At 39.5% G+C, this 12,357-nt stretch overlaps 1 protein-coding gene across 6 annotated transcripts in view; it reads right to left on the bottom strand.

Moving 5' to 3' along the window:
* bcor (BCL6 corepressor) overlaps window positions 1–12,357 on the bottom strand; it is a 302,269-nt gene that overhangs the window by 159,129 nt on the left and 130,783 nt on the right. Inside the window, exon 1 of one of the 6 annotated variants that reach the window (XM_072260466.1) lies at window positions 1,350–2,033. The exons of the other annotated variants lie outside the window; for them this stretch is intronic. Coding sequence (XP_072116567.1) covers window positions 1,350–1,529 — 180 coding nt within the window. The 5' untranslated portion in view covers window positions 1,530–2,033. Of the gene's footprint in view, window positions 1–1,349; window positions 2,034–12,357 lie in introns of those variants that run through there. 6 annotated transcript variants of the gene reach the window in all.

Raw genomic sequence — 12,357 nt, 5'->3', positions numbered from 1 at the left:
CTTACAGGGATCCCACCAAGGGCAGAGGCGCAATACCTCCTATGCAACCAACGCAACAGACAGCAACGGGATTGCAAGGAGATACGCTTCACAACTGCTTAACATGTGAGACGCCTTTTCCTCTAGATCAGGAGAGTTTCCCGTCCTATTATTTGTAAGGCAAGAAATAAGTATACCACCAGCACAGTACCATACTGCCTATTTTCCAAGGAATAATAGACCTGTTACTCAGTAATTATGTATACATACATATAATGAATAAAATCAAATGCAATTATTCAACAATAACCTTTGTAATTAAAAAATTCAAAATGGCAAATACGGATCGTGTTTATTGGCTGCAGGATTTAACTAATCCAAAGGTTGTAGTGAGCACTGTTCAAAAATACATCACGTTGCAACTAAACAACAAATGTCAATTTAGACACCTTTCTGTTATGTTGTTAGTTTTATTGGGTAGTGGATCAAAATTAATCCTTAAATCAATTTGCATATGCTACGCCTTTAACAAGGTAAAGCGTTTCAGAGTCTAACCGCAGGATTATCAAAGTTTGATACCATACCACACAAGGAGACTTTGGAGAAAGAATTAGTACATGAAGCCAGTGTTGATGATTTTAGAGGTTCTGAGCTGGGAAGAGATTAGATGTGGGTTGGTATAGATTTTGGGAAGGTTTTGAAAACAAAGAGAACTTTGCTAGAATGGAAGCTAAATGTCAGCAAGGTAAGTCTGAAAGTGTCTTGAATTGGTATATCGATAACAAACCAGCTCAGTTTAGGGTAGGTGTGAAAGGTGAAAAGCCGGCTAGGGGTTATTCAAATCTCAATTCAATAAAGGCATTGCGTGACTGGGAATTTCCAAAGGAAGGGAGATGAGGCAGGGACTGGGTCAGACAATGCTATGGAGGCGGAAGTTGGTGGTTTCTGTGATTTAAAAAAAGGTTTCATACTGAAGCAGGACATCAAAGCTGTGAGTAGATCGTTTCAGCGTCCGACGATGACTAGGAAGAGCTGTAAGGTCAGTGCCGAGAATAAAGTGTTTACTAAAGACAATGGCTTCTTTTTCCAGTAATTAATTGGAGAGAATTTTAGGAGAACTTGCAAGACCTTTAAATTTATAGCCAGGGTCACATCCCCCATCTCAACACATGTATAACGTTATTTTCAGTCTTACAATTAGTAAAGGTGACTTCCGATGGCATATAGATTTAGCCGTGTCCTAACCTGATATCTGTAATGCGACATTAACATTTTCTCATCGCACTTAATGGAACCTTTTCTACAAACAGTTGAAGGTGAAATCAAAATACTGTAGTTTGTGTACGAGAATATAGCACAGGTCATGTCACCTTGGTCTTCCTGCGAAGCTTCCCGGCCGTACTAACACAGCCTCGAAGGACTGCATGCGAGTCTTCCATCTCCAGGACCACTGTGGAAAACGCTTCAGCCGCGCTAGTCCAGGATCCAGATCTTAAGTTTCGCTGGAGGAATAGAAACCTCCGTTTATGACTCCAGTGCATTTGATGCATTCGTTGGGCGATCGTCGACCGAAGTATGCCTCCCACACACAGCTAGCATTTGATGCTCCGGCAACATCGTTCACCACTCAGAAAAGCGAAGCCGGTCTTTTCCTGACCCCCGACAATTGTTCAGTTCAGTTCAAATAACACCATCTATTTTTTAAAATCCAACTTCATTGAGTACAGATGATTTCACAATGGTCCCTTCACTGTTAGTTAGTTTGCGTGGAAAACATTAGTTTACATGCCTTGAAAAATGAAACGATATGTGAAAACATACATTTTAGCTGAAGAAAGCTGGGGCATTACGGCCGCTTCTCAAAAACGCCTGGATAAACCAGCTCGTGTAATGGTGCTGCAGCGGAAAACTGCGACCTCCCAGCTCCCCCACCCAGTTTAAAAAGATTAGCAGCCTGTCGGGCTAATCTCTGAAGTTCTAGCGCCGCTTGTCTTTTGCAACAACAGCCTCCACCAGGATTATCTTCGAACAGAGTCTCGGGCCTGACTGCTACTTCCTGCCTTCAAGAATGTGGCCTCGGGAAATAAATTAGCTGCAATAAAGCGAAACAAAATAGAGTCACGTGAACGCGGCTGCCCATTCACCAGCCGCTTCGCCCACAACTTGAGCTCAAGTTTCTAACCCTCTGTCTCAATCCTTTCGAGACCGATTTTTAAATAATCGCATCAAGAGAACGCACGTTACACAAATAATCACGATAAGTTAGTTTATGGGTTATAATTTATAGATCTGTTCGTCGAAAGCAGTCAACCAAAAGCAACCAGCCCTAAAATATTGGCGAAATGTCGAGTATTTCCAGCAGGTCTTACCTATCAATATCTTAAATAAATGCACACTATCTTCCCCCCACCCCTCCAAATTTCCCATTTTAGTGCTGCGCCATGAAAAAGATGTGGGTGGAAGTTTGTGTCTATTTTTCAGTCAGTAAGCACCCCAGAAAGGTTGTTGCCCGGAGAAGGTCGCGGTGGCTCGTTTCTGAAACAGCAGTGGCTTGAATGCAACCGAATGACCTTACAGGACATCTCACAGAGCAGCTTACAATCAACCAGTTTTGTGTGGGTGTGAAGTAACGCATAGGCCACATAAAGTAAGGACACGCTTTTCTTTTAGTTTAAACAGACATCTTTAAACCAATTGCGATTTTAGTAGCAATCCGGCAACTTTATGTCGGAAGTACTGATGGAAACATTCCACTTGCAGATTTTTCAAACGCAGAATTCTGAGATGATACGGCGGGATTTTAACTCTCGTCGTCTACATCATTAGTTCATACCTCTGGAATACTGATCTAGTAGGTCTTTAACACATAATGACCTGTGTTTTTCAAAACTTGATTGTCAGGAATTTCGCATGTCATCAAAACTTGGCATTATATTCTGTTTTTCATCATTGAGCCTGTCAGGTCACCATCAATTCGGTCTTATTATCTGAATGTTGACCTCCCTTTTAGTCCATCTGGATTACATTTCCACAGTGGGAGAATGGTCCTGTGGTTTATGATTTTCGAATGCTTGCAAATCCAGTGAACATGTCCACCATTTTGACGTGATCTTCCGATGCAGGCCCAAGGGGCTGGACGGCCTCGTCCTGCGTCCGTCCCGCCGCTATTTCTGACCTGTTTACACTCGTATGCATTTTATAGAAATAGCTTGATATTTTTCCTCACTGGTCTCGATAATCAGATTAAATTGCCATTATCATTTATTTTGTCCTCCCTTCTTAAACATACGGGTTAAATTATAACAATATTCCAAAGATGTTAGTTATTCTCCAATATCTCAAACTAAAAGTCAAGTTTGGTGTGTGAGTCTGGACTTCAAGTATTGGCAGGCTATTTAAATGTGAAAAAGAGACAGCACCATACGTAAGCCTGCACCTGTCTATATTGAATAAACATGTCCCAGACTATTTTAGCTGTAATCACCTGATAATGTTTAGAGGCATGAGTATGTTTCTTTTTTTCATTGGTCTTGTAAAACTACATAAAACATAACACCTAGAAAAAGTGTAAATTTGAAATAAGGACAGAAAATGCTTAGATATTTAGCAGTTCAAACAACAACTTATTTATTTGGAGAGGGTTTGAGTACAGGACTAAAAGATCTCACGGCAATTATATAAACCTTGATGAAATTGCACCTGGAGTACTGTTTACAGTTTTGGTCTCCGAACATGAGGATATGTTTGCCTAGGAGTGCAACAAAGCTAGACAGGTTACATAGGTGATGGGTTTGCTGTAGGCGAAAAAAATGAACTGGACCAGGTCTGTATTCCCTGATGTTTAAAAGTCTTAAGAGGTCGTTTCATTGTAAATTATAAAATTCTTAAGTGCTCAGCACATTGAAGGCACAGAAGGCATTTCATTTAGGTAGCACATCTCGAAATATTTCTAATACAAGATCATCTGCCTGCAATATTAGCATTTTTTCTCTCCATAAATGCTACCTAGTTTACTGAATATTTTCAGCATTCCCTTTTATTTCAGTTCACCATCATCTTCTAATGTCATGTATCTCACAGTCCCCATCTCTTCACTATTCCTCAATCACCACCTTCTATTTATACTTCTCTAACCTGATCAACTATGCTTTTTAAAAATACATACCACAGATTCTCCTGGACAGTACCATCAGCATGCTTGTCAGCTGGACAGTCTTATTTCTCCATCATTTCACAGTCATCCCATTTGTTCTTTTCACCTCCATTGCTGTCTGTAACTTAAGCCAGCATTGTTCTGATACTTTTCCCAGTTCTGTTGGAGGTTTGTTGAACCACAATATGAATTACATTCTTCTCTCTGCACATGCTACATGATCAGCAAAGTATGTTTAGTATTTTATGTTTATATTTGAGATTTCCAGCATCCACAATTCTTTGCTTTGATGGTTGACATTAAAAATGTAATTTGCATATAACAAAATTTCTCCAGTCTTTCAAAGATATTAAATTTTCACTACCAATGACCATTAGAAAATATTTTTAATTGACTTCATCAAGCCCCTTAATAATTTCAAACACGTCCATCAATCACGATTATGTTTTGCTCTTAAATGTTCACTTTATAACAAAGCCTTTTAGTGATGCAAATAAAATTATTTAAGAAGCTGCAAATAAAACTTCAATGTTTTGAGATTAATCCTCCAGTTTACACCAAAAATTGGGTAAGAATTTCTAACCTTGAGGTAACCCCATAATTTAACTGGATATAGAATTAGCAATTCATATGTAATACATATCATTTTCAAATTCATGCACATATTCTGCAAGAATAGCTTTAACAGTCTGTCCAACTAAAGATCTGTAGATCTGAAACCTTAAAACATTCCTCCCTAATATGTAGTTTTTTTTGTCATTGTGTTCTTTTCCAAAATGTATTATTCCTAATCTGTTACATGCTATCACCCTTCAGCTCTGAATCAATGGGTCAATGGTTGAAGTATCACATCATAGATTAGAACACAAGATAAACTAAGAAAATAAAGTTAGGCAAATAAATGCCAAACATGACTGTGAACTCCAAATCATAATCGATAGGATGAAAAAACTGGGCTAAGTGGCAGATGGAGTTCAACCCAGATAAGTGTGAGGTGATTCATGTTGGTAGGTCAAATATGATAGCAGAATATAGTATTAATGGTAAGACTCTTGGCAGAGTGGAGGATCAGAGGGATCTTGGAGTCTGAGTCCATAGGACACTCAAAGCTGCTGCGCAGGTTGACTCTGTGGTTAAGGCGGCATATGGTGCATTGGCCTTCATCAACCGTGGGGTTAAGCTTAAGAGCCGAGAGGTAATGTTACAGCTATATAGGACCCTGGTCAGACCCCACTTGGAGTACTGTGCTCAGTTCTGGTCACCTCATTACAAGAAGAATGTGGAAACCATAGAAAGGGTGCAGAGGAGATTTACAAGGATGTTGCCTAGATTGGGGAGCATGCCTTATGAGAATAGGTTGAGTGAACTCAGCCTTTTCTCCTTGGAGCGGTGGAGGATGAGAGGTGACCTGATAGAGGTGTATAAGATGATGAGAGGCATTGATCGTGTGGAGTTAGAGGCTTTTTCCCAGGGCTAAAATGGCTAACACGGGAGGGCACAATTTTAAGGTGCTTGTTAATAGGTACAGAGGAGATGTCAGGGGTAAGTTTTTTTTTATACACAGAGTGGTGAGTGCGTGGAATGGGTTGTCGGCAACAGTGGTGGAGGCAGATACAACAGGGCCTTTTAAGAGACTACCGGATAGGTAGATAGAGCAAGGAAAAACAGAGGGCTATGGGTAACTCTAGGTAATTTCTAAGGTAAAGACATGTTCAGCACAGCATTGTGGGCTGAAGGGCCTATATTGTGCTGTAGGTTTTCGATTTTTCTATGAATATGTTGAAGCGAACATTCTGATACAATACTGAGAAAATACTTCTCTGTTATTGGTACTATTTTTGTATAGAAACCATTCATGTGAAACTGGCTTCCACCACCCAATGCAGTTACAAAAACTGGAATTGTCCTAGTGTTGTGATTGTTCAATTGTACCCCTCAACTAAAATCAATAAATACACCTATAAATCCTAGTGGATCCATTGCAGGCAACCACCCATTGCCAAAATGGCAAGTTTAGGGGTTCTGAACTAATTATGATGTGGTAGCAGAGTGGGAGTTAGATGTCTCGGAGGATTGAGAAAGAGGTAGGGAGAAGTAACAAGAAGATTCGTTATTGTGGGGTCAGGGAAAGTACTTCTGCTTCATAGGCAGGCAAGTTATTTTGTTATTTTTCTTTGTTAAAGGTCTTTCCACAGAGTAGTGCTGCCAAAAAACAAATTAATGTTGTCGTGGTGATCTTATGCAGTCATCTGCTGCTTTAATTTCAGTTGCACAGGGCTCAAAGCATATCATACATGGAAAGAAAACACCTTTTATTTCACTCAACATGGAGGGCAATATACTGTCCATAATTCAATTCAAACTTCTGTCCATACTTTCAAACTGTTATTTAAAGTACAGTTGGTTATTGTTTTGTGACCTTGCACACAAGCTGACCACAATGCTTTTCTTTATCAATGATTGGTGTAGAAGTATTTCCTTAGCCATGAGGCACTTAAGAATGTCCTGAAAACATGAAGATCAAGTGCACAAATTTTATTTTATTTTATTTACATGTAACCTTTAACCAAAGAACCAAAAGGTACAACAACAGCAATGCAATGAACACACAATGACAAACTGAAAATAATGGGACAGTATATAACTTTAAGTCTCCACCACAGATGGTGCTCAAAAAAATCCCCAATTTCTCATTTCCTAAAATTAACAATGATTACAACTTTGCAGATACTGCTAAGTGCAGCAGAAAGTATGTCGTCAGCTCTTGTCCTTAGGGAAAAAAAAATTCTACTCAAAATGCATGTCAAGTAATATCCAATAAATCCTTCATGACATTTGCAGATCATACAGATGATGAAATTGAAAATGTCAAATGATGGGGTGTGAAGTGATGCAAACATAAAAACTGTGGCCCATCATGAGTTGGAGCCAAGGAATCGACATCGCATAGGGGGAAAAAGAATCTGCTGGAAGCCATCAGTTTCATAGCAAAAGAGCAATGATGGAAAATGTGATCATGTATATCAATATCTCCAGTGAGTGGAGTCAACCTTGACACCCCTTCTGACTAAAAATTGAAACTTGATCATTTCTTACCAGGAATAAAGCAGAATAAACCATTGATGTTTAATTTCCACTCTGATGTAAACTCCAACAAATCAAAACCTCCCCCACAGTCCCCTCCAAATGAACAGGATCTCACCTCTCCTGGCTTCTCATCAACTGAAAAAATAATATATCCTCACTGACTAAACAGCCAGATTAAGCAAAAGACCGGAACTGAAAGAGGCAAGTACCAGCCAACAAGCTGGAATTAATGAAGTGACTCTTGGTAAAGCAGAAACGACAGTGTACCTTATAAAGTAGCCAGGAATATGACAAAGAAGGTATTAAAAAAATTCATCCCAGTGAGCAGAATCTGTTTTTCAATATCCCTTCCCCATAAAGCACAAGTAACAAACCCCAACACCGATCTTGAATTTTTGCTCATCTCCTAAGTCCGCAAGATTTATCACTTTTTCACTCACACTATCTCATATTCTAACTTTCCAACCTGCGCCCGTTTCCAACTCCAGCTCAGGCTTGACAGAATTCTCTTATTTCCCCCTTATATCTCCCCTTCAACACAGTCTCTTGTTAGCTCCTAATTCCTCCCTAACATCTTATCATTCCTACCCAATGTTGATCACCTATGCCTACTGATTAATTCTCTCATTCACCCACCACTTCTAATTCAATTATTCATCAGCCTAAAAGATTAATGATAAAGATTAGCTGTATTTATCACATGTATATTGAAACATACTTCAAAATACGTCATTTGCACCAAATCAAATCAGTGTAGATTATGCTACACTACTGTGCTGCTCCAATAGGTTCAATGAGCCTTTAAACATATTGCACAATTCTTAGTATACATATGGATTATCAAGGTAGGTAAATGGGGACATTTAATTTTGTTGGCATAACAGTGGCAAAGCGGTTAGTGCCAACACTTTACAGTGTCAACGATACAGGCTCAATTCCTGCCACTGTCTGTAAGGAGTTTGAATGTTCTTCTTGTGACCACATGGGTTTCCTCCGGGTGCTCCAGTTTCCTCCCAAATTCCAAAGACATACAGGTTACTAGGTTAATTGGTCAAATACATGTGATTGGGCAGTGTAGGCTCATTGGGCCAGTGTGGCCTGTTATCATACCATCTCTAAATAAAATAATAAAAAATAAATTTACTCTGATGGGTGCCACAGTAACATTGCAGTTAGCACAACTCTATTATATCACAGCTCAGGACTTCAGAGTTTGGAGTTCAATTTTGATATCCTCCGTAAGAAAGTTTGCATGTTCTCCCTATGAGAGTGTGGATTTCCTCTGGGTGCTTCGGTTTCCTTCCACAGTCTAAAGACATACCAGTCAGTAGGTTAATTGTTCATTGTAAATTGTCCTGTGATTAGGTTAGGGATAAATAGGTCGATTGCTGGGTGGTGTAGCTCGTTCGGCCGGTTCCGTTCTGTATCTCGAAATAAAATCAAAATAAAAGATGATGCTAGTTGTGACCTATTGCAGAAGCTACTTTTCTGACAACTACTTTATAGTCGCCAAACAATTGATACTAGAACGTACAATCATCACAGTGATATCTGATTCTGTGCTTCCCGCTCCCTGAATTACAAATTGATAGTAAATATTAAAAATTTAAATTATAAATCATAAATAGAAAATAGAAAAATGGAAAGTAGGATAGTGCAAAAAAACCGAGAGGCAGGTCCGGATATTTGGAGGGTACAGCCCAGATCCGGGTCAGGATCCATTCAGCAGTCTTATCACAGTTGGAAAGAAGCTGTTCCCAAATCTGGCCGTATGGCCTAATCTGGCCTAACTATTCCATTAACCTATTTGCTTTATATCTATTGCTAAATTGTTGTAAGATGCTCACATTTAACAGTTGTTTAATAGATATTTTATAAATCCTATCAAGTTTCATCATATATTAGTACAGTAAAATTGAAACTTTGAGTGAACTCAGTAAAAACATTCTTTTATTTATTCCCTTTTCCTAGGAGCAGTATAAACATTTTTTTTCACATAAAGTATTTGGAACAACTTGCTGGGGTACTTGGGTTCTGTGTTAAATGTAATTTCTTACTTTCTCAGACACAAATGCATCAATCAGCAGTAGTTTCTTTTGCCACTCATTTTGTCACATCTGTACAATCCCTCAGCAAAATCATTGAGAAACAGTGTGGTTTCCACACATACTGTAAAGACAAGTAGTCTCTTTCCTTACCACTCTCTCTCAGTCCTTCCACTATTAGCAAAACTGTCGCACCATTTCTCAGATATCCAAACACTGAAAAGTATAAAACTCCCCTAAAATATGAAGGCTGAAGATATTGGGCCAAAAGCGCCAGATGTGTTCCATGTATCTAAACTGTATGTAGTTGGTTGGTAAAAATGGCTCTCTGAACCCAGGAAGCACTCAGTGCTTTACCAGGGGTTCATCATCATCCTGCGGTGGATAGCTCTGAGAGTCCTCGACAGAAGACAAGTTTTGCATACCTAAGTGCTGGTTTTGTATTTTATAAGTTTTAATTTTAAATGACCCAGAGTCAGAAAACAAGATTTTTTTTTCCCTCTCCAAACCCAAAGACTGGGCTATCCATTTAAATGAACAGTAACTTTGATTCTATGCCAGTTTGACCTGGCATAGAATTGGGTCTTCCCAGTCTAAGAAATGCAGGGACCAGTTAATTGGCTCCAAATGGAGTGACAGTTCCCTCTCCTTGGTACTTATCATCATCGAAACAGACTTTTCAGAAAAGGTTACACCATAGTGCAAGAGTTAGTGCTGTTATCTCTTTTTGTAGGAGGTTGATGAGCATACGAGAATGAATAGGTTGTAGAACTGCAATAAAGCTAAAAGGGGATGGGGTTGATTGGATTGTGCTGATGGAAATAGATGAATAGCCTCCTGCCATGCCATAATCACTAATAACTACACTGTCATATGTGGGCCAAATGTCAGTTCCATGACTAAGAATGCCTATCTCTGCAAATACAATTTTGCTCCACGCCAAAAAGCTATCAGTCAATTCCTTCTTACTCTCAAACATAACTGTTACAACACCATTCCCAGTCGGCCCTGCTCATTCTGTGCTCTCTAAACTGATGTCATCCAAAGCTAAGGTGCTATGTCCTAACCTGCAATGTCCCATTCTTACATTATTTTAGTGCTTCCTCAACTACATTACCTTCTGATTAAATCAACAGTTTGATAAAAAAAATTCTTTGATTTCTATTTATTTCACTGATTCATCCCTCCTGCTCCTACTAATCTCACATATCCATAACCCTTCTTCTGCATTCCTCCAATTGTGGCCTCTCAAACATACCCACCCATCTCTGGATTGATCCATTCTTACTACAGTCCATCAGGATTAATGACGACTTGCTATGACTCCAGTTCAGTGGGTTCACAGTGGAACCTTTAGGCAGGTGGGATAGGAAGTCTGTACTCTTTCTGCTATTTACCCTGGGCCTCTACGCATTTCAAATGAATAGAAACAAGGCTCTTGATGGCATCTTGAATGTTCCTTTTCCATTTTGGGTGGTTATGAGACAGGGATTCTGTTTAGTCAGTGGAAATACTACACCTTTAAAAATATCCTTGAATACTTTAAGAAAATGGAACAAATGACACAGGTTATGGAGCGAAGATGACGCAGTTTTTCAATAGTTCTGTAGATTTGTTCCATTCAGTAAGAAACTTGTTGGAGCTGCATTATGATGTGAATGATTGTGAACTATAACACTTAAGGTCTTGGCTTAAGTTTAGGACTCTAGAATCATCATACTTGGATTTATAACATGTTGAAATAACGTCCCTGTGCCTCCAGCTGTATGTAATACACACTGCAATTCTGGGAGCAGCTGTTCTTTGAGGAGGAAGTTAAGATCCTAACAATGACTTTTCTTAAAACAAGCAGCAGGATAAAGCATAGTTGCCTCCTTTCTTAAAGATGTTCACTACTATGTCCTTTTATGGTGTCCTGAAACATTAGATTTGATGGTATGATTGTGGATTACTGAACAAAGAGTCTCTCCACAAAGTTCTAGAGCTGCAGCAGGGGTATGATCTGTCTTTAAAATCAAGTGCTTTCAACTTGTTATCAGTCAGGATGTCAATGAGGCTGAACAATGTATCTTATTATGAAGTCCATCTCACTGAAAGGACAGAGATCTTATGGAAAATGTGTGCCTTTCAGTAACCCCCCCCCCCGCCCCCGCCCCCGCCCCAACAGCCTCTCTGTTCTATGTTCACCTCCTTTCTTGGTTCTCACTAGGATGGGCATTTCTGAGTTAAGAGGTGGCATTAATGGTGTTGATGAACATGAGTTTCAGTTATCAATGAGTTACTGGACCTCATGCTGTCCTTCAATCCACCATGTTTCTTAGGTGGTCCTCTTCTGTTAATGAATGAGGCCAATGTGGGAACTGTAGTCTCATCCATTATTAGTGCAGAATGTGGAGGTGCGGTAGGTAACATTGGGGGTGTTGTGCTCTTATTGCCACCCATACAGTGCTTCACTGTGTTTTCCTGATGCACAGCCTTAAGGTTATCACAACTCCAGCACTGGCATCAATCTTTTCAACTGTCGAGGCTCCAAACTCTGAAGTACCGTTCTTTAAGGTGATCCTTAAAATTTCTCATTGATAAGCCTTTGATCGTGTGAATCAACTGCTCACGTCAAGTTTTGTTTCACAATATCCCCGTGAAGCGCCTTGAGACATTAAAGGAGCTATATACATACGTTGTTGAAAAACCCGGATATGCATCTTAAGGCTGTAAGCTTCAAGCACTTTTGTATTATTCATGCCCGGGGCTTCTGAACAATACAGTGCAAAGGCTCTCACAGACTTCTCTAATCACTAGTACCAGTTTAATTTACTTCCTTGCGCGTCCCCGCAGCAAAAATATACCTTGACGTAGTAAATAGGGACAGAATCTCCGATACCGTTTTAATTGCCGCAGTTAGAAATAACGACTCAGATGATATGCGTGCAAGGGAGGGAGGAAAACAAAAATACACTAGTCCGGGTTCCCTGCAGTACAGAGTATTTTGAAAAACATTACATGTCCCTGTGTCCGTTGTATTCCGATACGATATCTTTCTCCTACGGCATCCCCGCCAAAAAGACATCAGTGAGAATTTAAATGAGTGAAATC

This window comes from Mobula birostris, chromosome 6 (assembly GCF_030028105.1).
Source record: "Mobula birostris isolate sMobBir1 chromosome 6, sMobBir1.hap1, whole genome shotgun sequence".
Lineage (NCBI taxonomy): Eukaryota > Metazoa > Chordata > Chondrichthyes > Myliobatiformes > Myliobatidae > Mobula > Mobula birostris.
Note: the sequence above shows the minus strand (reverse complement) of the source record. Positions and strands in the feature narration are given on the sequence as shown.